Genomic DNA, 27,152 nt, shown 5'->3' on the forward strand with positions numbered 1-27,152 from the left:
TGGGAAAAATGGCACCGGCTGGGATGAGTCCAGGGTAAAAAAACAGGAGCTGATTTCAGAGGGAAAAGGATGTAAGGTAAGGAGACCAAAGTAAGTGCAGTGTGGTAAATGTTCAGGTGATGTGCTGTGGGCAGAGCTCTGAGACTTTTTCCCTGACAGGAACTGACCCCCTCACTGAAGTTTGAACAGGTCCTGGTTTGGCTCTTTAGCTGGGCCAGAAATGATGGGATATGAAGGAAGGGTGTGCACCTGCCCCTGCTGCCCCCAGCCCATTCCTGGCCATGGCATGGGGGCCCTGGAGCAATGTGGGCAGGCAGAGAGCTTGCAGAGAGCAGCAGGGCAGGGAGCTCTGCTGAACTTCCTCAGTGCCAGGGAGCCTGAGATGATGGATGTGTGGGAGCTGGAGAGCAGCCAGCATCCCGAGAGCTCAGCAGCATCTGGGCTCCAAGGCTGCTGGGGAAGTGCAGGAGGGAAGGGCAGCAGCAGGAGAAATGAGGGGCTTGAGAAAAGCAGGTTTTGGCATCCTGCAGAATGGCTTTGTGGGGACTTGGCTGGAGATGAGCACTGTCTGTGAGACACCTCAGGGGCAGGGAGAGAACCGTGATCTAAAGCCACTGCCATGCCATCCAAAAGGCCAGTGGAGGCAGGGGCACCTCAGAACATCTTGATGTCAAACATGTGAATGCCAGCTGGGAATGCAGCCACACTTGGAGAAACCTGAGCAGAAGGGGAGAGGTGGCAAATGTGTGACATGGGCTGACCCTCACCACCTTCCTTTCCTAGGTCACCCTTCCTCATCCTGGTCCAAGCTGCTTCACAAGTTTGGCTTTTCCTGCCAGGTCCCATCTAAATGTCTTGAGGCATAAATGGGAGCAAGGCTGGATGCTTGATCTGAGCAATGTATTCTACTCTTTCCAGACTTCCTTGCTCTATTCCAGTGGTGGGGATATGAAGAAGGGGTCACTGGCACCACCTTTGATCCCCCCCATAGGCAAGGCAGTGAGTCCCCCTGTGGGCAGCGCTGCAGGGTCTCTGCCAAGCTCTCCCCAGCTGGAATTCCAGGAGTCCCAGGAGATGAGGTGAGCCAAGGTGTCTGCTGCTGCAGTGTGCTGTTCAGCTCTCTATTCCCATCTCGTGTGGGTTTTTTGCCCAGTCAGGTGTCCCATGTATTTAGGCAAGCCTCTGTGTATTCACTATTTTGCCCATCCATGATGATCCAGCACAATGTCAAAGGCAACAGCAATGTCCCAAGAGCAGAGGTGGTGGTGGGGAAGAGGAGGCAGGGCTTCAAAGCACCTCCTGATGGGTCCTCTGCTGGACTTGGCTATTGATTCCCTCTGCAATGTTTGTGGTGTCATTTGGGAACTGAATTGCATGGGTCTGGATCCTGCAGATCTTTGAATGCTGTCATCCTTGACTGTCAACTTCTGCAACCAGGAGATTATCTGTGGGCAAATATTGGCTACTGGAGAGGTGTCTGCAAATTCAGGTGCTGCTTCTGTAAACATCAGGTGTAACTTCACTGTGCCTGGGCCTCTGCTGTGAAATGAGATTCCAGATATGTTTTGGGGTATAAATGCATAATCCAATTGATGTTTATTATTTTGATCGGGGCTTAAGATCAAAGAGGGCAAGGTGGTAGAGAAAAGGCATAGGACTGTACCTGATGGAAAGATATTGGCTTGGATATGCGTAAGAAAATGTAGCTGTCAAGCTTATCTGAGTGATAACAATAAGGAAGGAGATACAGAAGTATCATTCTAATTGAAAATCTTCGGTGGGGCTTTTAAGGTGTGCAATCTGAATCTCCTCCCCTAGCAGCTGAGTCAGAAACAGCCTTTTTGTTCTTGAAAGAGCCAGCAGGTGTAATATCATTCTCAGGAGACAGCAGTGCTCTGATCCCATGTAGCACGAGGCTGTCACCAGGGTAAGGCACGGGCAGGCCAAGTCAAGCTTTGGCAGCTGTACAAAAGTAGCTGCCCTCGATATGGACTCGTGTCTCAGCTCAGCAGCTCTTGCTGCTTCAGAGAGGCTGTAGGAGCCACTTGGCTGCAAAAGGAGAGACAGCAGAAATGGGGAGTTCTGGTGCAAGTTGAAGAATGACTGCTGGTGGTGGGGAAGAGGAGGCAGGGCTTCAAAGCACCTCCAGATGGGTCCTCTGATGGACTTGGCCATTATTTCATCCAGAGCTTGGCCAGCTCTCTGTGACTCCAGAAACTGAAAGCTTAAGGACAGTGAATTAGCTTTGCATCCTGTTGGTTTATGGGTTGCATTTCCTCCTTCATCAGAGTGACCATGTTTAAAAGTTTTGCCTCCTTTCATGGTACACCTATTCCCTCCCTTCTCTTTCTACCTCCTCACATGTTCTTTTGTCCTCCATTTTCTCCAGGCCAAGACCCAGCAGCATAAACAAAGAGAAGAACTCTGAACTTGCAGGTAGGTACAGGGCATGTCTGTCCTAAAATGACCATTGTAGTCTTGACTCAGAGGTGACATTTGGAAAGCTTGGATAAATCCTATTCTTTTAAAAAATTCTTTAAATTCATTTTAATTCTTTGATGGGCTCAGTGGGCTCTCCCAGAGCCCAGTCCCTGGGAGTGTTCTCTGGTGGTGCAGTGAGAATTCCTCCCCTTTGCAGGTGTGACTAGGTTCATTTTCTCCAAGTCTTTCCGGCCTTGGCTCCTTCCCTCAAAGCCATTGCCCCCCATCCGGATCAGCTCTCCTTCTTCTAACAATAATAAAATGGACAGCATGGAAGGAGAGAACAAGGAAGCAGGCACTGGCTATGATAATGACAGTAGAGAATACCAGGAGCAGAGTTCAGAAGGAAAAAGTTCTAAGGTAAGGAGACCAAACTAAGTCCTGTGTGGTAGATTTTCAGTTTATGTGCTGGAGGCAGAGCTTGGAGAGCTTTTCCTGTGCTGTGCTGTGCCCAGGGAAGCAGCTGAGCCAAAGAAGAGCTCAGCTGGACACTGTGCTTCAGGCTGTCTCTGCAATGGGTGTGTAGTGCAGCCTTCATGTCCTCAGTGTGGATCAATAACAGGAGAGGTCTTAGAATGGTTTCTGGGCTCTGCCGTGGTTCTTCCTCTGTCTTATGGCTGAGAAAACACCAACAAGCAGTCAGAGCAGCTAAAGTTGTCCACTCTGGACAGGCTGTTCTCCTAGATTTAGTAAACAATGGGTTTCTTTGAACCGTCTCTGTGTCTTGGTGGTGGTTTCTGTCAGCTGTGTCTGTTTAGGATGGAAAAAGGTGTTTGCTGGAACAGGCAGTCCTGCAAAGGCAGTTCCAGGTTGTCTCAGCTTTTGACTTGTACAGCCATGCCCTCTGCACAGTTGTCCCTGCTGCTATTTCAGGACTTCATCAGCTTCTGGGCAGCTGTGTGCTCTGGCATGGCTTTGTGCAGAGGGAAGGGATGGGAGGTGGCCATGGGGAGAGCAGCCCACAGCCCAGCCCCACAATTGCCTTTGCAGCAGGGCCAGGACCTGCAGTTGTTTTGGGTTTGCCATGGGGTGCAGCAGGAGGCAGATGAACAACAGCTTTGGTAGACAGAATGTGCAATCAAGGACTCTGGAAGTTGATTTCAGCCTTGCAGAGAAAGGGCCTAGTGTATCCCTGACAGGAACTGACCCCCTCACTGAAGTTTGAACAGGTCCTGCTTTGGCTCTTTAGCTGGGCCAGAAATGATGGGATATGAAGGAAGGGTGTGCACCTGCCCCTGCTGCCCCCAGCCCCATTCCTGGCCATGGCATGGGGGCCCTGGAGCAATGTGGGCAGGCAGAGAGCTTGCAGAGAGCAGCAGGGCAGGGAGCTCTGCTGAACTTCCTCAGTGTCAGGGAGCCAGAGATGATGGATGTGTGGGAGCTGGAGAGCAGCCAGCATCCCGAGAGCTCAGCAGCATCTGGGCTCAAAGGCTGCTGGGGAAGTGCAGGAGGGAAGGGCAGCAGCAGGAGAAATGAGGGGCTTGAGAAAAGCAGGTTTTGGCATCCTGCAGAATGGCTTTGTGGGGACTTGGCTGGAGATGAGCACTGTCTGTGAGACACCTCAGGGGCAGGGAGAGAACCGTGATCTAAAGCCACTGCCATGCCATCCAAAAGGGCAGTGGAGGCAGGGGCACCTCAGAACATCTTGATGTCAAACATGTGAATGCCAGCTGGGAATGCAGCCACACTTGGAGAAACCTGAGCAGAAGGGGAGAGGTGGCAAATGTGTGACATGGGCTGACCCTCACCACCTTCCTTTCCTAGGTCACCCTTCCTCATCCTGGTCCAAGCTGCTTCATCAGTTTGGCTTTTCCTGCCAGGTCCCAGTTAAATGCATGGCTAAATGTCTTGAAGCATGAATGGGGGCAAGGCTGGATGCTTGATCTGAGCACTGTGTTCTACTCTTTCCAGGCTTCCTTGCTCTATTCCAGTGGTGGGGATATGAAGAAGGGGTCACTGGCACCACCTTTGATCCCCCCCATCCGCAGGGCAGTGAGTCCCCCTGTGGGCAGCACTGCAGGGTCTCTGCCAAGCTCTCCCCAGCTGGAATTCCAGGAGTCCCAGGAGATGAGGTGAGCCAAGGTGTCTGCTGCTGCAGTGTGCTGTTCAGCTCTCTCTTCCCATCTCGTGTGGTTATTTTGCCCAGTCAGGTGTCCCATGTATTTAGGCAAGCCTCTGTGTATTCACCCTTATGCCCATCTATGATGATCCAGCACAATGTCAAAGGCAACAGCAATGTCCCAAGAGCAGCGGTGGTGGTGGGGAAGAGGAGGCAGGGCTTCAATGCACCTCCTGATGGGTCCTCTGCTGGACTTGGCTATTGTTTCACACAGAACGTGGTCAGCTCTGTGTGACTCCAGCATCTGAAAGCTTAAGGACAATGAATCAGCTTTGCATCCTGTTGGTTTATGGGTTGCATTTCCTCCTTCATCAGAGTGACCATGCTAAGAAGGTTTGCCTCCTTTCATGGTACACCCATTCCCTCCCTTCTCTTTCTACCTCCTCACATGTTCTTTTGTCCTCCATTTTCTCCAGGCCAAGACCCAGCAGCATAAACAAAGAGAACTTTGAACATGCAGGTGGGTACAGGGCATGTCTGTCCTAAAATGACCATTGTAGTCTTGACTCAGAGGTGACATTTGGAAAGCCTGGTTAAAACCCATTGTTTTAAAATTTTCTTTAAATTCATTTCAATTCCTTGATGGGCTCACTGGACTCTCCCAGAGCCCAGTGCCTGGGACTGTGCTCCAGTGGTGCAGTGAAAATTCCTCCAGTTTGAAGTGTTGAGTGGCAGGAGCTGGAGTGGTGCCTTGGGGCCCTGGAGATGCAGTGCAGGGCAAGGAAACATTCCTTTCCATCCTGCACATGCCTTTTATCTCCTGCAGCCTTTCTAGTGTCACAATTAGGGTAAAGAAGGCATTTATCATGAAATGAGAGATGTTCCCACTCCTTCCTCCTGCTTTTGAAGCAGAAAACCTTTCCTTGGGGCAGTTTCTGAGCCGAACCCTTTGAGATCTGAAGAGGATTCATGGACATTGCCTGGTTTTGCACTGGCAGAAATCTGGAAATTTCCTATGATAGAAAGTCCTGTTGAATTTTCCAATGAAGGAGAAGGTGGCTTCCAAATGGATGCAGCCTATGCAGGGTGTGAGTTTGTCGTGCTGTGACAGCACAAGCCCTCAGCCACCCATGGCAGGTTCACAGTGACAAATCTCTTCCCTGGCTGTCTCTGCCTGTGTCAGTGTTGCAGGGTGAGGCTGGGGCAGGAGATGCCTTCTGCCTTGTCCCTGTCCCTGCCTTGCCTGATCCCTGACAAGTGGAATTGTGCCAGACAAAATGCAGTCCCTGGTGCATCTGGGTCAGGCAATGCTTTCAAGTTGAAAGCCCCAATGACACTGTTGTTGTTCCTGTGTCATCTCTGGGTGTGTAATGATAGGAGAGATGAAACTTGGAGAAATAATTCTGCTGATGCAGAAAAAGGGATGAGATCCCCTGGTCCCTTTGGGGATCAGGGTTAGTTCTGCCAAATCCTGGCTGTGGCCCCTTTGGAATGACTCTTTACTCACTCATATGCAGCTGGAATGCTTAATGCTCAGTAAGTAAGGTGACATTTTTGCTGGATCAATTTTGAACTAGAAATGACCTCTCATTAAACCTTACCTGTCTCACTTTTATTACTGACCACAGCATTCTACAGGTTGAAAGAGTCCTGGTTTAAGACACTCATCCTCCTTGGCTGCCATATGATTTTATTCTCTGTGCAGCCATGTAAAGAACTAGTTCTCTTAATTCTAACTGCTCTGTTGGAGAGTATTTCAAAATGACCTACCCTCTGCTATTTCCATTAGGAATATTTTGAATTGAAAGTATTAGCCAAGATCAGAAATGTTTTGAGGCAGGTCATGTTTATGTTGTGTTTGGGTGTCTCTGCTGAAAAGACAGCAGGGGATAATAAATGCCTGGAACAAGTAAGTAGAGCAAAAATGGAACTTTGGGATGAACACTTTGTTCCCTACAAAGCCAGGCTCACAGAATACTGGGCACATCTAATGGAGAAAGCAAAGCTTCTTTTGCATTTAAAACGTGGTGCCATTGTGTGTGTCCCAGCACTTCTTTTGTTGTAAAGAGTAATATAAAATCCCAAAAATGCAAAACCCAACCTGGAATTGAGTGGGACCTTTTGAAAACAATTACTTCCTTGCCAGTGTCAGACTCTAGAGAACACTGTGAATTTCCAACTGTTTGGAAGGAAAGGGATCCTGTAGTAGTGGGGAGGCAAGGGGCACCACATGAACTAGTAGAGCCCTTCTCTCTTGGCTTGCCAACTCCATATTGTTCAGAGAAATTAAACTAATGCTCATTTCACGAAAAATAAAAAAAACAAGCAATCTTTTCAGTAACCAAAATATGCTTTGAATTCCTCACCCATTAGATGGGTTGATTGTAAAGGCATGAGTTCAATTAACTCACTTCTTTTCCTGTACCTGAATGTCAGCTTCTTCTGAGCCTACAGCAAACACCCAGAGGAAGAAGGGAAAGAGCTCTTGGTGCAAGATAGGAGCTGGGATGGCTCTGTTCCCAAGGGAACTGGCTGACCTGTTGGGCTTGGAGCCTCCTGTGCCGCAGCCCGGCCTTGGGAATGGAGGTTGGGGCTCCGGGGCGGCTCAGGGGCCTGGGCCCAGGAGCCCCGGCAGAGGCCGCGGAGCAGCGCTGGCCCCAGGGCATTGCCAGGGAGGACAAGGACAGAGGGAAGGGGGGCGCTGGGCTGCTTGCTGGCAGCAGGAAGGGTCCTGTGGCAGCACAGAGAGGCTGTGCACATTGCCAGGGAACAGCTGTGCCCTGCGTGTGCCCCTGCAAGGAGCTGTGCTGCTGCCCCTGGAGCTGCAGGGCTGCTGAGCTGTGGGGCAGGCAGAGGAGCAGGAGGGTGCAGGTGCAGCTGAGCCATTCCTGGAGAGCACAGGGCTCTGGGCTCCCTGCTGTCCCAGGGCAGCCCAGAGGCCAGGCTGTGCCTGTGCTAGCTCTGGGCAGGTGGCTCAGGGTTTTGCCCTGGCCTGCCTCAAGTGTCTGCCAGCAGGAGAATGTTTCCCTGTGCAGCTGTTTAGAAGTTTGCAGGAAATGTGTCCCATGAAATATGGAGCTTCAGATGCTTTAGATTGCATCGTCGCCTCTGTTATATTTTGTGTGTCCATTTTGCTGGCCTGACTGACAGCAGTGGTCCCAAGGAGGTTACCTTGGGATCTGTAGTTTCCCTGCCAATATCCCAAATGCTTTTACCTTCCAAGGCCCTCCTTTGAAAGAGCTGCTATCTAAGTCTCTTTTTTTTTTGTTATGCTGACCATTCTGCAGGGGCAAAAAGTCCTGATTTAAGACAATGCTTTTTTTCTACTGCGTTGCCACTTAATTTATCCTCTGTGAAGCTGTTGTATAGAATTGCAACTAGAAAATTATGACAGTGTTCACAGGGGACTCAGGTTGAGGGAAGAGACGAGGATTTGACTTCATATTTCAGAAGGCTTGATTTATTATTTCATGATATATATTACATTAAAACTATACTAAAAGAATAGAAGAAAAACTATACTAAAAGAATAGAAGAAAGGATTTCCTCAGAAGGATTTCCTCTGTGTCCGAGCCAGCTGACTGTGATTGGCCATTAATTAGAAACAACCAACATGGACCAATCACAGATCCACCTGTTGCATTCCACAGCAGCAGATAACCATTGTTTACATTTTGTTCCTGAGGCCTCTCAGCTTCTCAGGAGGAAAAATCCTAAGGAAAGGCTTTTTCATAAAAGATGTCTGTGACAGAAAATCAGCCTTTAGTCAGGCTGGTCTAAAAGTGGCCCAAGCTCATACAGTTTAGAATGAAAATCCTTGGGGAAAATGAAATATCTAGTGTCAAGAACACAGTTCACATTTGGGTAATATTCCTGCAATGCTCAGATTTTCTTTGAATGTCTTCTAAAATATTCCAACAAAAAGAAGACAATGTTGATCTAAGTGCATCCAGGTATTAGAACCTGGGGCTTCTTTCAGGAACCGGAAAGATGATGTTTACTAAAATCAGCGTGAAAAATGGCAGAAAAGAATCTCTGTCAAGAGCAATCTCTGTCTCTGCCCTTCTCTGTCAGACACAGAGGCTCTCCAGCCTGCAGGGGCTGAGGCCTTCATCATGCAGCAGGTTTCAGTCTGCTGGCCAACAGAGCCAGTCATGTCTGCTGCCAGTAGCCCTTCCCTTGGGAGAGGGTCCAGGCATTGTACCTTGCTGCTCTCAGTCACAATCTCTGTGTCTTGAGAGCTCTGCACTCTGGAACCTGTCTTGCCTGTTGCCCAGCATTGCATTTTTGGGGGCTTGAAGTCTGCCAGAGATTGACACAAAGCTTTGCTTCCATTCCCAGGCCGCCCACTGAGCCAGGCCAAGGAGACAGATCATCCCACCAGTCCTGGTCTAACGAGGGACAGAGAGCTGAGGGACGGCTTTGGAAAGGTAAGGGATAAGGACAGGGGTGAGCAGACTTCCTTTCCAGTGGCTGTTTAGTGCTTGGCCCAAAATGTCACTGAAAATCATCATCTGCCACACTTGGGGGATGGGGATTTCCTTGGGAATATATTGGACAGCTACAGAACCATTGCTTGGCTATTTCCAGTGGTGCCAAGGTCCCTGGTTTGAAGATGGTGCTAAGGTCATGCCAGAAGCATTCTTTATGTGCAAAGGCTGTTTTAGAGAAGTTCTGAATGGCAGAGCAAGCTACACATCAGTGCACGTGGGCAAAGTGCACCCTCGAAAGCAGAGAAGCAAAGATTCTAATGTTGGGTGTAAGCAAGGCTGCAAAAGAAAATGGGAGAGGTTGATTTTTCCTGGTTACCTTTGTGGCTGTATCTCACAGCCCTCTCATTCTCAAGTTTTCTGCTCATTATCATCAGTGTTTCTGCAACTTGTTTTCACATGAATTCTCCTTTTGGTCTCCTGGTCTGAGAGACCAAGTCCTTCAGAGCCCTTCAGAACTGAGTCCTTCAGAAGCCAGGAAGTGAGAAACAGCTGCAATTCCTGGCCATGAGTGTTAAGCAACAGCTCATTAGCCCTCCTTGCTGGGTATTGCACATGGTTTTTATTCTCCTGCCATGGCCTGTAGGAACTGAACTGCCTGCTCACTGGCCATGTCAGCTCTTCCTCTGTCTTGGAGCACTCCTATGACTTTGATGCTTCAAGCAGGGCTTCCTGACATAGGTTGCATTTGCAGTAGTGGAAGGTTGTGGCACTGAAGTGTTCCCCCTCACTGTGTGTAATGGCCAAGGTGAGGACTGGAGGCATTCCTCTGAAACTATTGGAATGTGGCTGGAGCTGCATTGAAGCCTATGGCACTCTGTGGACTCTGTGCTCCTGATGAGATGTTGTGTGTGGTTTGTGTGTCTCTGCTTACAGTCTATGATGTATTTCCACTGCACCCAGATCCGTGCTGCTTTGTGCATGTTGGCTCAAAAGAACTTGGAGCAGAAGGACGCAGAGCTTTTCAAGAGAGAGATGAAGAATAGGAGACAAAGGAAAACATCCTTGCAGCCTATTCCTGAGACAGTCGAGCCTGGGGATGCAGCTGAAGCAAGTAAGTGGTGGCTACACTTGTGGTGGTCCTTTTTGACCACTTGCTTGCCCTTTGCACAGCGTTGCAATCAGACTGGGGAGTTGTTCTGCTTGCATCTGAGTGGAAGCTTGCTTGGGATTTAATTCTGTTTCTCAAAGGAAAATACAGAGGCATGAAGTGTCTTGCCCATGACCTCACTGAGTCAGTAACAGAATATCAGCTTCCTCCCTTGACCTCTAAAGTCTTTTAGAGTAGAAAACTCTGTCTTGCAAAGTACACTGGGGCTTCAGACTCTCTCCTGGAGAGCAGCCTCCAGGGAAGGGGAGTCCAAAAGAATGCTTTTCAACCGGGGTGCAGCCTGGAAGAAACAAAATTCAGCTCCTTGTAATGAAAACACCAGAGATCCTTCTCCTGCCACTGCCTGCTGAGGAGCTGGTGCTGTAGAGCTGTGCTAAGCCCCAGCCAGGGCTTCTGCTGTAGCCCCAGGAGGCAGCAGCGTTCCCGACTGAATCCCGGCTGAGGGGCTCTGCCTGCAGGGCTGTGAGCGCTGCCCGAGGGCGGCAGTGGGGCCCTGAGGAGGCAGCACTCAGCCCGAGGCCAGCACCCAAGGTTATCTGCACTTTGCTTTGGCAGCTGCCCCTGCCAGCCTCTGCAACAGGAGAACAAAGGCAAAGCAATGCTGGGTTTCCTTGTTTCTTAGGGAAAGCATCACTGCAGTTTGGCTTTAAGCTAGAATAGGGTAGATTTAGATTAGACATAAGGGAGAATTTTTTTTATAATGAAGGGAATGAAAAGCTGGAAGGGTTTTCCCAGAGAAGCTGTTGTTGGTCCATCCTTGAAGGTGTTCAAGGCCATCTTACATGGGGCTCTGAGGAACCTGATCAGGATGAAGATGTCCCTGCTCACAGGAGTTGGACTAGATAGTGCTTAAAGGTGCCTTCCAACCCAAAATCTTCTAGGACTCTGTGCTCATTGTCCCATGTTAGTGTTATACTTGGTATAAAGTGGTATTTCATTGTTATACTTGAAGTTCTTTGGGATAACAAAGAGATGTTACGCAGCTCCAGCAAGTTTTCTGGCCCTTTCCATCATCGCCCTGTCCAGCACTCTCCCCTTACAAGCTCCTCTTTGGTCCCTGCAGCCTTTAGCCTACCACCTGTTGATGGCACAGCTTCTAGAGTGCAGAGAACACACCCTGGTGGTGCCTTGAAGAAGGAGGTCGTGAGGAAGCAGGACAACGTTCCCTTACTGCCCAATACACCCATCATCCATGGGGATGGCAGCTTCCCACACAGCTCCTCAGGTAAGCCTGCTCCGTGGCAGCTTTTTCCACACGAGTTTGTCCTTGCACAAGGAGCACAAACTGCCTCCTGCCTCAGCCAGCACTGCTGGGATCTTGGCTCCATAGTCTGTCCTGAGAGTGAACAGCAAATCTACTTTTGAGTGACTCCAGCTTGGAAGTACTGGAGCAGTTGGTTCTTAGAGATCCATTGGAAAGTTGAGCTGAATAAAGTAGTGGTAAAGGCCTAAGCTCTGGCTTTTGCCCATCCTGATCGTCCAAACTACAGCACTGGTGCCAGGAGGCAGCTAGGACTGCAGGGATGAGCTGCAGGGCAGTCTGCCAGGCTGTGCTCACTGTGCTCCTATGAGAACCACCACGATCAGTTGTTCACTCACTATGTGGGCACCTGTGGCACTTGGGAGCTGGTGCTGCGGGGCAATTGTCAGCTTCAGCCTGGAGCTGGGCCCAGCTGGGGGAGGCTGGGAGCAAGCAAGAAGCCCCAGGAGCCAGACAGCAGGGAAGCCTCTGAGCCAGCGCCAGTTTGTAGCACACGGAGCCCTGGCTGGGAGATGGGGCTGAGGCCGCTCCATGGCGGGGCCTTGCCCGGGGCTGCAGCGCCCATGGCCGACCCTCTCCTCACAGTGACCTCGCAGACGGCCCCTGGTGCCAAGCGCCGAGAGGAGCCACTCCGTGGGCGTGGGCAGAAGGACAGAGCCTCTTCAGACCCACAGCAGTCCTTGCAGGAGGCGCTCTCCATGCTGGGCAGCGATGACTGGTAAGAAAGGCCCCGTTCCCTCTGTGTCCCTCTCGGCGTTAAGGTCGGTCAGAAGCGTGTCTTGCTCGTGCCTCAGAGCCCCGAGAGCCCAGAGGGCCAAAGGGCACTGGTGAAACCCCTGCAGAGCAGGGAGAGGATGAAGATTGGGGAGCAGCCTTTTCTTGGCCTTGCTCTGCAGCAGTGCTGCAGCTGCAGCAGGTCCGTGCTGTTTCCTCGCTTTGCCTGCTGCTCCATGGAGCTGCAAAGGAAACCTTGAGGGAAGAGAGAAAGCTCTGGAAGGAGATGATTTGCTGGCTGAAGGCAGAAGCAGGATGGCAGCAGTTTTGAGTGTAGAGATTTGGGTGCCTTGGGCCACTGGCCCAGTGGGACTGAGTAAGATTCCTCTCTGCTCCCACTGCTGACAGCAATGGCAGGTGACAGGGTCTCCCTGTGACCTCCTGCATGGGAGTCCCAGAAGGAGCTCCAGGGAGTTCCTTTTTCTGAGAAATGGACTGAGTTGTGCTTTCAAGTCCCTCAGCCTGCCATTACTCCTGAAGGGCTCATGGCAGAAGAGAAGGAAAAAGAAAGAAAACCCTCTAGGAATCTTGCACTTTTGGAATTCAACTTTTTACCTCTCACTGCTTCATATAGACCTGAGATGTTTTGTCAATACTCCCAATGTGTCCCAAAATTATACACAGGCAGAAGGAGGCCCAGAGGTGATAACCCTACAAATTTTAGCTGATACTGGTTTTCTTTTTGATGTCTTTTTTTATCACTCCCTGGTGGATGCTTCATTCACACAGGGGTAAGGACTCCATTCACACCGGGATAAGCATGAAAAATCTGCCATGATGCATCTCCTTGTGGAATCACCTTTGTTTTGCCCTTTCACTTCTGCTTTCTCTTCCCCATTTCTCTTTGGTGCCCTGTGAGGTGCAGAGAGCTTCTGCAGGTGTGGGGGGTCTGGATGGCACTCAGGGGTGCCTGTGGGATCGGTCACCAGCCCTGGGCTGCAGCCCTGATGCCTCACAGACCTTCCTGTAGCTGAGGGCTTGCACAAAGCAAGTGCTCAGAGACAGAGTTGTTTGCACCTTTTAAATAACTTGTTGCTGTTGTGGGGGTTGTTTTAGGTAGGGGGTTTGGGAAAAGCCAGAGTTTGCCCAGGGGTGGAATCTCCTGGGTCATCCTGCTGCTTTTTTGGGGAATGTGTGAGGTGGAGTGGAGGGGGTGACAGGCTGAGATTGTAGAGTGGAAACTCAGCTCCAGAGTGGCAGTGCAGACTCTCCCTGCTGAATGCCTGCTGGGGCTGACAAAGAAGGAAAATGCCCCAATAACAGCCCGGTGGCACTGTGCCTCAGGGACAGGTACAGGGAGGTGACAAGAAACAGCAGCATGGCCCGGTCTCACAGCTTCCAGGAAGCAGTGACAGAGGGGCCTCATGTGCCAGAGATTTCAGAAAGGCTGTCTTCTTAAACGGCCACTCTGAAACCCCTCTCTTTGCCTCTTGGGTTTGTGAATGCTTTTGACAGCCACAGCATCCTGGGGCAACGCGTTCCAGGATTTCAATAAGCACTCCTTGAAAAGCACCTCCCATTGTTCAACTGAGCTGCCAGCCTGGTCATTTCAGAGGGTGCTGCCTTGGTGGAGAGAAAAATCAATCTTCTGCCTTTCAGGGAGCTGAAGGAGAAGGGACTCTTCACCATCAAACACCTGGCTGGGTCCCATTCAGAGGTCCTGCTTTGTAGACTTCGTGACATTTGCTTGGCAGTTACCAGCGAGGTGAGAACATTGTTCTGAATTGTCCCCCATACTTCATACACAGTGTGTAGAGTAGGTATGTGCTTGCTCATCTCCATATGTGCTCAAGGTCTGCCTTCATTTCTGGTTTTAGACCTGATATTTCTAATGTCTGTCAGCTATCTGTAGGATCTGTGGGCACATGCAGCTGTATCTACTGGCAGGTCAGGTATCTGACACTCATCTTTGATTGTGGTGCCTTTATAATGAAATGTGCAAAGGCAGAAACTGAGACACTAATGACGTTATTTTCCAGAGTCCCAATCTCTGCCTAAGCCGTAATTCAACACTGCAAATTATTCTGTAGACCAGAGCCTGTGTTTTCTGTTTCCTGGCTGAGTGCTTCAGCTGCTGGTGTTGCTTTTTTGAACAGGAGCACCTGACTCTTTTATCTTTATGACTTGTGCCTTTATGATTTGAAAGCAGCTCTTGCTTTAATTTTCTAGTAAAAGGGCCTAAAATCAAAGCTGTGGACATTTTAGAAGGGTTAAGTAGAACACTTTGGTGAAATTTTTTTTTTATGCCTGCAGTAAGCAGGTCTGAGGCCAGAAATTGGTGCCAGAGTAAGTGCCTTTCTGTGCTTGTGCTCTCCTGCTCTTCTTGTACTTGTATGTTCCTCTGGACACAGTGGGATGTGTTGTCATTTCCTGGGACTTCTGTTGAAGGCAACTGGTTTTCTTTTCAAGGTGATTCTTATACTTCCCCTCATGACTTCCCCAGGTGACCAATCTCCGTTCCAAGGTGTCCTACTCTGCCATTGTCACTCTGGGAGAGCTCTTTGTGACCTTGAAGAAGGACATGGACTCTGAGGTGGATGAGGTTGCTCGGGTCCTTCTCCAGATGGTGTCCAACTCACCAGAATTTGTGCAGAAAGCAGCCAGTCAGACCCTGGGGATCATGGTGGAGAATGTGACTCCTGCACGAGCAATGGCTGCTCTCATGGACATGGGAGTCAAGTAGGTTCTTCTTCTTTTAGTGATGTTCTTCACCTTCGTGTGTGTAGGAGGGAGAAGGGATGAGACAGAGAATGGGAATGGTGGGAGGGAAGGGTCCTGTATCCTGCATCTTCTGTGGACTCAGTGACTTGATTCTCCGACCACCCTCACTTCTTTCCTCTTGTCACCTATTTCTGCCCTCCTGCAGCCTATTATTAGTTCTCAGAATCACAGAACTGTAGAATATGGGGAGTTGGAAGGGGCCCATCAGGACCATCGAGTCCAGTTCCTGGCCTTGCACAGAACAGCCCAAGGGTCACACCAAGTGCCTGAGATTGTTGTCCAAATGCTTCTTCAACCCTGTCAGGCTTGGTGCTGTGACCACTGCCCTGGGGAGCCTGTTCCAGTGCCCAACCACCCTCTGGTGAAAAACCCTTTTTCCTGCTATCCAAACTAAAGCTCCTCTGACTCAGCTTCCTGCTGCTTCCTGGAGTTCTCCCAGTCTGTCAGATTTTCCTAGATATGGTGACTGGTGGAGAAGGGAAAGTGCCTGCAAAGGCCAAGGATAGAGCCTTGTGCTTTTGTGGGAAGAGGGACAATTGCAATTGCAGCTGTGAGCAGTGTTTGGTATTTCACAGCACTAACCACAGAGGCCCTGGGGAAAACCATGGCTCCTCATGATGCCATTAACTTGAGAAATGAGGAGGGTCCTTGCTGGGGCGTGGAGCACATGGGGGACAATCTGCTGGGTGTGGCACAGCCTGCACAGCAGGTGCAGCTCCTGCCAAAGGAGCCTTGTATGACTGTCCTGGCCTTAGAGCTCTACTTTCTATTCAAACTGATGTTTCATGTTAGCCTTGAGATGATGAATCACTCTAAAGGCACCTTCACAGGCCGAGTGCCATGGGACAGTTGAAGCAAATGCTGCCTTAAATGTTGGTGATAGTTCCCAAGAGACACTCTCTAGAACAGGACAACCTGGCTAAACTGCCTGCCACCCTTTCCCCAGCTTTGGAATAGGGAAAAACATTCAGATGGATCCATTGCCAAGCCTCACAGAGAAACAGGCTGCATTGCTGGATATTCTGCAACTTCACGGCCCACAATGTGTTTTCCCTGCATTTGTTATTTTCCAAAGGTCTGCAGATTTGGGGATAAATGGGTGGAAAGAGCCTCAATCCTGCTGCAGCTCTGTGTACTGGGTGCCCTCTGATGGGTCAGCATCAATTGCCCTTCATTTCTAAATTATTCATATGTCATCTATTTCTTTAATCTTTCTCAGAATAAAAACTGAGAAAGAATTGAGTATCAGACAGTGCAGGGAGACTGAATTCCTCCCTCTTCCGTGCAGGCAGGCCTTGTGTGCAATGCTAACTTTGTGTTTACCTGAGGACAGAACCTTCTGCAGGTGTCTGAAGGTGCAGGGAGAGCCCAGGCTCCTTCCCCCAGCACGGGCAGGGAGCAGGCTCTGGCCAAGGCCTGTGCTGCTGCTGCTCCTGGTCCCTGTGACCCAGGGTTTGCTCTCTCCTCCCCAGCAGCCGCCACGCCCCGGTGCGGAAGCGTGCGGCCCAACTCCTCCTGTCCCTGATGCAGAGAATTGGAGCCACCAAGCTCGCAGGCACAGCCAGGGCTGAGAGGCTGGCACACGTGGCAGGGAAGCTTGCTCAGGACTGTCACAAGGACACAAGGTAATGATCTTCATTTCACCTCCTAAAACAGCAAAACTGTTTTGTGTCTGGCTATAAAGGTGAAACCACAAAAGAGTGGAAACTAAAGGGAATATGAAGTTACCTCATGGTGTGAATAATGGAATATGCTGAGTTGGAAGGGACCCTGATGGGGTCAAGTCCAGCTCCTGGCCATGTGCACTGACCCCAAGAGTCACTCCATGTGCTTGAGAGCATTGTCCAAACACTTCTTGAGCTCTGTCAGCCTTGGCACTGTGACCACTGCTCTGGGTTGCCTGGGCAAATGGCTGTACTGGGAAACCTGAGGTTGGCCAGCAAAAAGGAGCATTGCCAACTTTTTCCTGTGGCTTGAAGGATTCTTTACTGAGATCAAAAGAGCTCAGATCAGCCAGTCCAACAGTTTTGTTTGGCCTTAGGTGCACAACACAAAGCCAAAGTGTTGGCTAATGTTCATCACTGAAGGATCCCAAACATCCATTTCTCATTAACTTCAGACTTTCCTAGAAATATTTCAGAGGTCTTCAGTCAATATATTCAGTCTTTCTAAACCTGTTCTGCAGATTTCTAGAATGCTGTTATCTGTGGCTTAGTGAACTCCACATTTCTTCTTGAAGAAAACTGTGGCAAAATCAACCCAAACCACCAAAATCCCCTTCCTTTGATGATGAAATTCCCATGAATAGCTGCCAAGAACACCAGAGCAACTAGCTGCCCCTGTGCAAACACATAGTATAGAATAATCAATAGGATGCATGAGGTGTTTTGTTCTGGCTTCCCTGCCAGTTAAAGAAAGGCAAAATATTGTGCAATGGCAGCAAGACACTGCTAATAGGCTCTGACAACAAAGCAGATGTGTTTTGCTTGTTCCCTGAGATCCTTTGATGCCACAGAAGCACACCCACAGTTTCAGAGTGAAATGGTATTTTTCTGTTGCCCCACATTCTCCTCTTGCCTCTTGTGTTCAGCTGACAGCACTGTGCAGTGTCAAGTGAGGTAAATCTCCCTCTTTGCTGAGTAGGTAATGCCTTCTTGTGCAAGGATTGCACCTGATGAGTTTAAGGTATCAGCCTTTTCTGTTAACACTCTTCCTGTGTTTGTTCACTTTTCTTTTGTTTCCTTCCTTCCTTCATGCCTTCCTGCCTTCCTTTTTGCCTCCTTCCTTCCTTTCTTCTGTCCTTCCTTCCTTCCTTAGGCATTATGGACAGGAGATGGTGAAGATGTTGCTCAGTCATCAACAATTTAAAAAGCTTTTGGAACAATCTCTTTCCACCCGTGACCTGGAAGATATTCTGACAAGAATTAAGAAGAAAGTAAGTGCTTGGCAGGAGAAATGTCTCCTTTGTGCAAGTATTGCTACTGCTAATATGAGATCAAACATACCCAATCTGTCTTTAGCTCATTCCTTTTCTGCTGAATCATTTTGCTCCTGGGAATGAGCTGTTAATCCTCAGCCTGTTCATCTGCAGATCACAAAGGAATTGATATTATTAGGGAAAAAGTGGGGTTTTGAATATTTTCAATATTGGTCACAAAGAGGAAAGGGAAAGAGGAGAAAATGGGTTTACATTTAAGCGTAAGCCTCCACCATGCTCTCCCTACTCTGCCCCTGTAAAGGAATTAAGTGAGAATTGTGCTTCTGAACATAACAGAGTCTTTGCAAAGGACACTGGAAGTAGTAGCACCAAGAAAATTTGCAAATATACAAAAGATGTCCAAGTCAATCCTAGTTACTACAATTACTGTCTGTCTTTTGGGAATACTGCCCTGCTGTCAAGCCCTGTGCAGCTGGAAGAAGCTTGGTGAATTCAGCAGCATCCAGTAGAAAATCCTTTGTTTGTTTGAGGGGGGGGGAATTTTATTTTTCTATCGACATTACAGAAGGGAGCCTGCCTTTGTGCAGGCACAGGGAGAGTGAGTGTTGAACCAAATTGACTTCCAACACAATGGGCCAACCCCCAAAGAGTCCAGTTTGTTCTGCTGCTTCCTTCACAAACACTCGTTGCCTGCCAGTTTGCATTATTCCCATTTATGCTCAAGACTTAAGGAATTTAGGATTTTATATTGCTGCTCAGTGTGGTAGCACCCATAACCAGCCTTGGGCTACTGAAAACAAAGAGTTGGCATCACTGAATCTCTGGTCTGTTTCCATCTGTAAGTTAGGAAATGTTTCCCTAAGCCTTGGTAGCAGTGATCCTGGTTCTAATTTGTGTTTTCAACAGGGAATTTCCAATTTTATACTCCAAAGATTGATGGGGTTTCTCTATGTCTTTGTAGGGGATGGCAAACCAGAAGGGTGAAGGCCCATCTGTCAAGGAGCCGGTGAAGGAGAGGAACGGTGGCTCAAAGAAGCCCCAGGCCACGTTGTCTTCTAGCAAACGGTACTGAGCACTTTTGTTAGATGAGACAAAGCACATGACAAGCTTTACATGTCTCTTCCTCAGGAAAAACTTTCTGGCAGAGATGACCAGTGCCACAGATTGTTTCCTTTCCCTACAAATGCTCTAGGATAAAAAATATCTACTTCTGCATTGTGCTGAACACAACTTCTCTGGAGGGGTTTCCACAAAAATGGAGAGACAAAAAGACACCCATTGGTTGCAGCTCAGACGATGCAGTGCAGTGGCAAGGGCAGTGTTGTGGAGGCTGGGAGAGGGCCAAGTTTCTGCTGCCTGACTTGGGACAAGTAAATTCAAACAGGGCTTTTTTTTCATCTGAGTGGAGTCTTTTTCAGATGGGTGTTTTGATGAGAAATCTCAGTCTGGAAGCAAGATGCCATTCCACAAAGATGCAGTTCTCATCCATGTGGTTTGGTCTGGCTGAATCATGGTTTTCTTACACTCAAACAGTATCAAGTTTGAGTAGTAAGGAGCAAGGCAATTCCTGAACAACTTCAGCCAACAGGTGTCTCAATGTAGACTTTTTGTCTTGATATTCCTGTCCTTCATGTAATTTGCTTGATGGACAGCATGTTTGGTTTATTTCCCCCTGTGCTGCAATCAGCATTTAAGACAGGAATTGCTCCTTGCTGTCTCTTTCATGGCAGTTGCAGAGCTGCTTGTACCTCTTCTCCTCTGATAACAGAATTTAGCTCTGTCCTGCTCAGCAGTGGCAGGAAAGTGACCACATGCCTCAGTAGCACAGCTAGCATCTTCCCGTGCTCATGGAAGAGACAGGTTGATCAGGAGAATTGTTCCCAGTGGGTTTGTTAACCTGTGCATCTAGGCTCTAGGGAAGCAAATGAAATGTGAGTATAGTTCTGGGATGTCTGGCTTCCGTTTTTATCTCTCTTACTGATTTTCTGAATCCTTCAAATATAGCCCTGTTTATTGGTTCAGATGCATCTGAGCTACTTTTCCAGATTGTCATGCCTGGTGTAGAGACACTTCTCCAGAGTGATGATTTTCCTTATTCTAAGACACACACGTCCCTTATGAGGAGGCATTTAGACTTGGAAGCAGTGTCTCTCTTTCTCCACAAAGCAATGTGACCTGTGTGCCCTGGCAGCCATCTGAAGATAGATCAGATGCATCTCATCCTTGGTTTTCCTCAGTGAGCTCTGGCAAGAATGTTACTTGCAGATTGTCTCCGGTAATCATTGTCATGAGGTCCACATTGTTCTTCAGACCCTCATGACTTTCCAGCTTGAAATCACATAATAGGAAAGCTGCTCAAGATGTTTTGCTCACAATTAACTGAAGGTATTGTCTGTGGCTGCAGCTCTCTCCATAGAGAGCAGCAGGCACAACTTTCCCAGGCATTGTCCTGGGGAAGGCTGTGAGAAGATCAGAGAAAAGAATCAGAAACAATTCTTATCTGCCCTTGCTGCGCCTGTTGTTGTGAACATGTGGAATGTGTTATAGAGATTTGTTTACTAAAGGGTAATTTCTTAATTGGCTACTGGTGATGGTGTTTTGGATTCAATTGACTAATCTGGTCTGTCTGTGTCTGACTGTCTGTAAGGGTGATGAGTTTCTGTATAGTATAGTATAGTATAGTATAGTATAGTATAGTATAGTATAGTATAGTATAGTATAGTATAGTATAGTGTAATAAAGTGATTGATCAGCCTCAGCTTTCTGGAATCATGGAGTCAATGCTAATTATTTCCTCGACAGGGATGCCATGCTACAATAATTATCACCACCAGGTCCTCATTTGGTTTTATTTTCCAGGGTGAAATCTCCCTCTGATGGACACCTCCTACACTGTGCAAAAGCCCAGGTCATGTCACCTCCAGCTGTGGAAGAAACGGAGCTGCTCCAGAAGCTTTACCATCTCCTGGAAGCCAAGGGGTTTCAGACAAGGATGGAAGGAGTGGAGCTCCTCCAAGTCCTGTGCAAAACTAGCCCCCAGCTCATCTCCACCAACATTGTCCAAGTACGTAGGGTATCTTCACTGCTCCTTTCCTTTAGCTCCTTTCCTAAGCCTGTAGCAGCAAAGTTAATTCAGTGTGTCTTGGCACTCTGTCCTGGCTGTTTGGGACACGCTGGTCCCTCTTACCCAGACAAATGTAATTCAGGTCCAGTCTTCAGGACAAGTTATTTCAGTCCAGCTGTATTTGCCTGGCAGGTGCCTATTGATGCTGTTTATCAGATGATGGCAGAATTTTCTGCTGGTGTAACTGCTGCTGTCTCCTACTCCCAGTTGGGTTAAGTGAAGGGAATCCAGCCCCTGAAAGCATGGCAATTGTTCTCTAGACCAAAAATGGGTTTGCATAGGGAAGAGAAGTATCAGGCTGGGTTGGTTTAAACCCAGTTGGTTTTTCAAAAACAACACTTCTATATACTCCATCTTGTCTTACACAGGCACAACTCTGGCCACTCATTTCCATCCTTGTTCCTATTCCTCTTGGTAAAGACAGTGCTCACCCTTCTTGGGGGGGGTCTTTTTTTCTCTTTGGAAAAGGATGGAAACAGCTAAGGACTCATCTCTGCCTTCTCCTCCCAGTAGCTGCTTTTTCCCTTTTTCCAGGAAAAGGTGCCTGATAATGTGGCTGTCAAGGGACTGAACCTGCTCTAATGAGAGCTGTACAGCACATTCCATTTCAGAAGTCCACATGTTACTTAGAGAAATGGTCTGGATCCTGGAAGAGTTGATCAGAGCCCTGCACTTCTCCAGACACTGGCTCTGAGACAAACAAAATAAAACTTAGATCTCCTCCAGCCATAGTTTTGGCAAAATAATAACTGCCCTCAGTACTTGAGGCAACTGTATAGAAAACCAGGCATTGTAAACATCTGCTTCCATTCAAAGCAAAGGTACTCTTTAGCATTAATAAATGGAATTGATTTAATGATTTATAGATGGAGAGAAATACCATAGGGGCTACTCTGTCCCCAGCCCAATCTCTTAAAAACAGAAGAAAATCTTTCAACCAGCATGAGGTTGCGCCACTATTCCAGTGAGTGGCCCACAGGAAAACAGTGCAATTGTGCAAGCGAGTGCTGACCTGACAGAAAGGATCACTTTCATCTTTGACATTGCTGACTGCTACAGCCACTCTTCAAACAAGGACATTTGAATCCAGCTTTCACGTTGCTTGTTCTCTTCACAGATTTTTGATTATTTTGTCCTGAGAATATCTGACAGCCACAAGAAAGTGAAGCAGAGGGCACTGGATGTGCTGGCTGAAATCACAGGAGTCCTGAAAGATGCCTTGAACCCAGTGATCATTGGTTTGGTGGAAGGAATAACAAAGAACCTGAACTCAAAGGATCCCAGGGTTTGTGGGGCAGCTGTGAAAGCACTGGAAGAATCCATTGCTCATTTGGGTAAGGCTGAGCCCTGGCAGGGACTCTCCTCAACTGTGTCTCTGTCTCTCCTGCACAAGAGAGCGCTGAGTGCCTTGACAGCTGCTCTTGTCTGTGGAACACTCCAGCTGACACCCACCAGAAGCTGTGCAGCTGCAGTCCTTATGCACCATCCCCAACAGGCTGGAATGTGCAGCAGCATTTCCCAACAGTCCCAGGAGCCCTTGGCTCTGTGCTGCTTGTCTGAAGAGCAAGTCCTGGGCTACAGCTTTGCTACAGTTCAGAGGCAAAGGGGGTTTGGAGTGTGCTTGGGCCCTGTCTGACTTCCCAAATGAACAGCTTTGCTGTTGGCATGAAGGGACACTGGCCCATCAGAGCTTCTGCAGAGCAGCCACCTGGGAGGCTCTACATTAGAGGCATCAGCTGCCTATTTTCCACTTTTCTTCTTTGTCTTCCATGTTCAAAGGGGAACTTATGATTCACCAAGTTCATTTCATTAGAACAAACAGGTATAAACCCAGCTGTCAATGATGCCTTGTTCCACATGTTGTTTTGCATGGGGCAAGATGGCCACAGCAATTAACTACATAGGCAAGGGCTGCTCTAAATTCCTCTGCCACACAGATTTATGTCAGCTCTGAGAATGCTCACTGGGGAAATATGCCTGAAAAAAGGAGTGTTGAAGAGGCAGGTCTTCAAGAGGAGTTTCCACTTTCTCCTCCCCAGCTGCTCTGTAAACTCAGGAACTGCCTGACTCAGTGCCTTTCTGTGACCCAAGTATGGGCTTCTTCCTTTTTGCTCTGGGATGCAAAACCTTTTCACTGCTTCCATGTGACTGAACTCTTGAGGTCCCTGATGTGAAATGTTTTAACATAGCTCCTGCTACAGCAGACAAGTTTGGATTTACAAATGTGAAAGGAGAGCTTTTCTTTTGGAATTTTAAACCCTGCCAAGCAGGCTGGAAGGAAAGAAGAAAAGGATTCAAAAATCCACAGAAATGTACTTTATTTTATAAATGGGGTTGGCCCTGCCCTTTCCCTCCTCACTGTCCTTTCTCCTATGACCTGAGAAAAGTGAGCAGAACCATGTGTTTCCCTTGTAGATCAAGTGTCACTGCTGAAAGAGTTCAGCTACCAATGGAATCACCTGAGTGGCCAAGCTCTGCTGGATGTCACCGAGTGTATCACAGGTATGGCCTCCCCTTCTGAGCCAAGAGCTCTGCCCAGGGAGTATTGACAGGGAATGCCTGTGAACAGACAGCAGAGCAGCTCCTCCACATCAGGAGGTGCTGAGCTTGTCCCTGCTGCCCAATAGCCCAGGCAGGTGGATTTGGCAGGATTTCCCTGGCTGCTGCAGAGCTGGGCAGCATCTGAGATGGGGGCAGCGCTCGGCCTCGGGGCTGAGCTCTCACTGGGGCATCTCAGAACCACCTCCAGCAAAGGGAGGGGCTGAAAATACCCCAGCTGGTTCCTCTCTGGGAAGCTCAGGGACATCTGTGATCTTTGAGGGGAAATGGTGACAAATGCTGTTTCAGGGCATCAGTTTGTTCTGTCCTCACAAAATTCTTGTTTTTCTGTTGGAAAGTTTTGAGGCTGAACCATGCAGAGCCTGGGGGTCACAGCTCAGGTCAAAACTCAACAGAGGCATCAGAGGCACGGGTTCAGTGCAAGGCAGCCTCTGGGGCACAGGGACAGAAGCAGAGTGCTGAGGCTCCCTGCCTGTGCTGTCAAAGTGGCTTGGACTGAGCCTTTCAGGGTGTGCAAACAGTGTCTGCCTGTGCCAGCGCTGTCCAAAATGCTACAAATGCAGCTGATAATTGATTCCTCAGAGGAGCTTGCTATGTCAGCAAGAGACAAGGAATGGAAAAAGGATAATCTCAATATATAGTAGAGAGGAGAATTGATCACCTTGCTTTACCTGGGGCTAAATCCACTGCTAATTATGCCAACATCTTTGAATGCAAGGTTTAATACACTTTGTGTCTCCATTAGGAATCTCAAAAGGGCATGTTCAGTGACTGGGAATGTCAAAGGCCCTTTAAAGAGCATTTGAATAAAGTAGATCTCCAGCAATAGGGAATTTAGTTTAGCAGTTCTTTTGATCTCTTTTTCAAATAAAGGAATTAACCATAAATTAGGATTATTTTAGAAAGAGCAGATGTTGTCTCTGAGATTTAGTAGGAACAGACAGCTGTTCCTCACGTTCAGTAGTCACCGATGTCTTTAACTGCATTTAAACTCAAATTAATTCCCATTTTAAAATGGGTACCATAACCCTTTCCTGCTTAGCAAAATTGGTTTTGGGTACTTGCAGGAACTCTTTCAATGTTGATGACTGGTGGTGGATTAACAGCATTGAGAAAATGAAGTCTCTTCCACCACAGAATATTAAATGGCTGCTAGATAACATTTTGTCTGATCAGAAAATAAGAATGGTCTCCAGAGCCATTCAGGTTTTGGTCTCTCAGCCAAATCTGCCATGCAAGAAGCCTGTTGGTAGTAAATTTTTGTCTGTGTTTGATATAGTTCAGTTCAAAAAATGGGCAGAGAGCACATTTCAGAGACAATATGAGAAAACATTCGTGTTTTGGTTGCATTTCAGTCCCCTGTGTAGCATTTTTCTTTCTCTATGCCCCTATTTCAGTGGACATTAAAAGAAAAAATGCCATTAACATTGGGAGGGGAAAGTGGCAATAAAATGTGGAGATGCTCAAATGCCACAGCAATGGGGTCTGGGTAATTCTCTAAGACACCCTGAGGTTTGAAACAGCTCTTTGTAGGAAGCCCCAAAAGCATTCTGCCAAAGACACCAGCTGGTCACTGATGTTTCTAATCCAGCTGTCAGGCAGCAGCCATCTCTGGTGGGCTGGAGTTTTGAGGTGTGTTCTAATCCTGCCCTTTGCTGTGTGCCACTGAGCACAGGGAAGAGCCAGATTAGACATTTGGAACTTGACATCAAAGTTACAAAAATGGAATCATCCCTTTATTAGAAATCTCTCCATTTCCTCTCTATGGTGCATTTCCAAATCTTCAGTGTGGATTTAGACAAGTTCTTAATGGAAATAAAAGGCAGTTGGACGTTTCATTCATTGTTTATGCAGAAAGAGATTGTGAAATAATTTAATAAATGTGCAAAGTCTGCCACAGGGACAAGGCTCTGGTTGGAGCAATTAGTCCTGAGGGGTTGGTGGTTCTGTTTCCAGGATGATCAGCTGCTTTGCCCGTTTCTGGATCAAGGGGCTCTGTGTGCTGTTTTGCTGATCTTGGCCAGAGAGGCTTGCCAGAAGCAAAAGCAGAGGTAGATGCTTGTTTGCATTGAGGTTGTGGCTAAGGAGCTGTGTCTCTGTCCCGGCAGTGCTTGTGCAGTGGGTCCATGCCAGGAGCCCTGCAGTCGTCCAGCGCGACGCCCTGCCCGTGCTCTGGTCCTTCCTGGAGAACAAGGCGCTGCCCGTGCGGAGCGCCAGTGTCCGCACCGTGGCCACCAAGCTCGCCTCTGCCCTCTACAAGGTGATGGGCACCCAGCTGAAGAAATGTGCTGCCAGCAAGCCTGCACACGTGCGGGAAAACCTCTCCAAAATGCTGGGCTGGTGAGGGCGAGATGTTCTCCAGAAGGCTGAGGAAGCGCTGAGTTGGACACCTCCGGATTTGCCTTTTTAGCTGTGCCAAAAAAGATGAAATCCAAAGGAAGGGTTTGCATCTGCCCCCGCTCTCTCCATTGCCCTTCCTGGTCATGGCATGGGGGGCCTGAAGCAGCTCCAGGTGGAGGACAAGGTGAAGGGAATCATGGCTCAGCCTCACACAGAGGTGAGGGGGGAGCTGGGCCAGTCTCTGTTGGGAGGAAGGGTCTTGTGGCAGCGCAGAGAGGCTGTGCACATTGCCAGGGAACAGCTGTGCCCTGCATGTGCCCCTGCAAGGAGCTGTGCTGCTGCCAGTGCCCCTGGAGCTGCAGGGCTGCTGAGCTGTGGGGCAGGCAGAGGAGCAGGAGGGTGCAGGTGCAGCTGAGCCATTCCTGGAGAGCACAGGGCTCCGGGCTCCCTGCTGTCCCAGGGCAGCCCAGAGGCCAGGCTGTGCCTGTGCTAGCTCTGGGCAAGTGGCTCAGGGTTTTGCCCTGGCCTGCCTCAAGTGTCTGCCAGCAGGAGCATGTTTCCCTGTCCAGCTGTTTAGAAGTTGGCAGGAAATGTGTCCCATGAAATATGGAGCTTCTGATGCTTTAGGTTTGCATGGTGGCCGCTGCTAAGTTTGTGTCTCCATTTTGCAGATCTGGCTGGTTACAGTCTTACCGAGAAGTTTTCTCCAGACACTTCCGATGTTCCCTCACCCACAAAGTCCTCGCCTCCCGTCCAGAAGAGCTCTCTTTCCTCCAAGCTCAGGAAGAAGCTGCTGCCTGCATGAAGAGTGTTTGAAGAATAGGATTGATGCCTTAGGCTTCATAGTTACAGCTGTACATATGTTCTGATCTTTAGATGTAGTTTTCAATTAATGTGTTTTGATTGTATCTTTAAAATTTTTGACATATTTTTAACTATATATATTTTTGATGATGAAAAAAGTAAATAAACAAATAAAACTTAAATAAACCAAGAGGAGAATGTGATACCAGGACCTGCTAGCCTAGAGATTATGGGAGTGCAGCTCACTCAATGTGCCAGTGTCTCACCACATCCTTTCCTCATTGGGCCTCTCCTCTTCCTCTTTGGCCATGTTTTCTTTGTGTCATTTGTGCTGCTCTTTGTTACTTGGCATTACAATGGGGCCACCATTGACCTGTTTGGGGACAATGGATCCAAAAGATCCTGTATAGTCAAAGGTTTTCTACCTAGGTGTGTTCTGTGCTCACCAAAGGCCTGAGCAAAGAAACAAAGAGAAGTGTGCCCAAATCCC

General features: G+C 48.5%; 1 protein-coding gene across 1 annotated transcript; it reads left to right on the forward strand.

Annotated features, from left to right (window-relative positions):
• Positions 1 to 2,751: 2,751 nt before the first annotated feature.
• On the forward strand, positions 2,752 to 25,862 carry LOC143692624 (TOG array regulator of axonemal microtubules protein 2-like). Its single transcript, XM_077172876.1, has 13 exons — positions 2,752 to 2,841; positions 9,907 to 10,084; positions 11,205 to 11,366; positions 11,988 to 12,120; positions 13,776 to 13,881; positions 14,620 to 14,855; positions 16,370 to 16,522; positions 17,715 to 17,832; positions 18,797 to 18,900; positions 20,695 to 20,899; positions 22,077 to 22,293; positions 23,375 to 23,461; positions 25,663 to 25,862. The coding sequence occupies exons 1-13, from the start codon at positions 2,752 to 2,754 to the stop codon at positions 25,860 to 25,862; spliced, it is 1,989 nt and encodes a 662-aa protein (XP_077028991.1).
• Positions 25,863 to 27,152: the final 1,290 nt, after the last annotated feature.

Source organism: Agelaius phoeniceus (assembly GCF_051311805.1).
Source record: "Agelaius phoeniceus isolate bAgePho1 chromosome W unlocalized genomic scaffold, bAgePho1.hap1 SUPER_W_unloc_2, whole genome shotgun sequence".
Taxonomy (NCBI): Eukaryota; Metazoa; Chordata; class Aves; order Passeriformes; family Icteridae; genus Agelaius; species Agelaius phoeniceus.

Excerpts from the sequence above, each read along its gene's own strand:
- LOC143692624 (XM_077172876.1), top strand. The coding sequence starts at position 2,752 with ATGGAAGGAGAGAACAAGGAAGCAGGCACTGGCTATGATAATGACAGT. Across the intron at positions 18,901-20,694 it reads ACGTTGTCTTCTAGCAAACG|GGTGAAATCTCCCTCTGATG; the intron begins GTACTGAGCACT and ends TTTATTTTCCAG. Across the intron at positions 20,900-22,076 it reads TCTCCACCAACATTGTCCAA|ATTTTTGATTATTTTGTCCT; the intron begins GTACGTAGGGTA and ends TTCTCTTCACAG.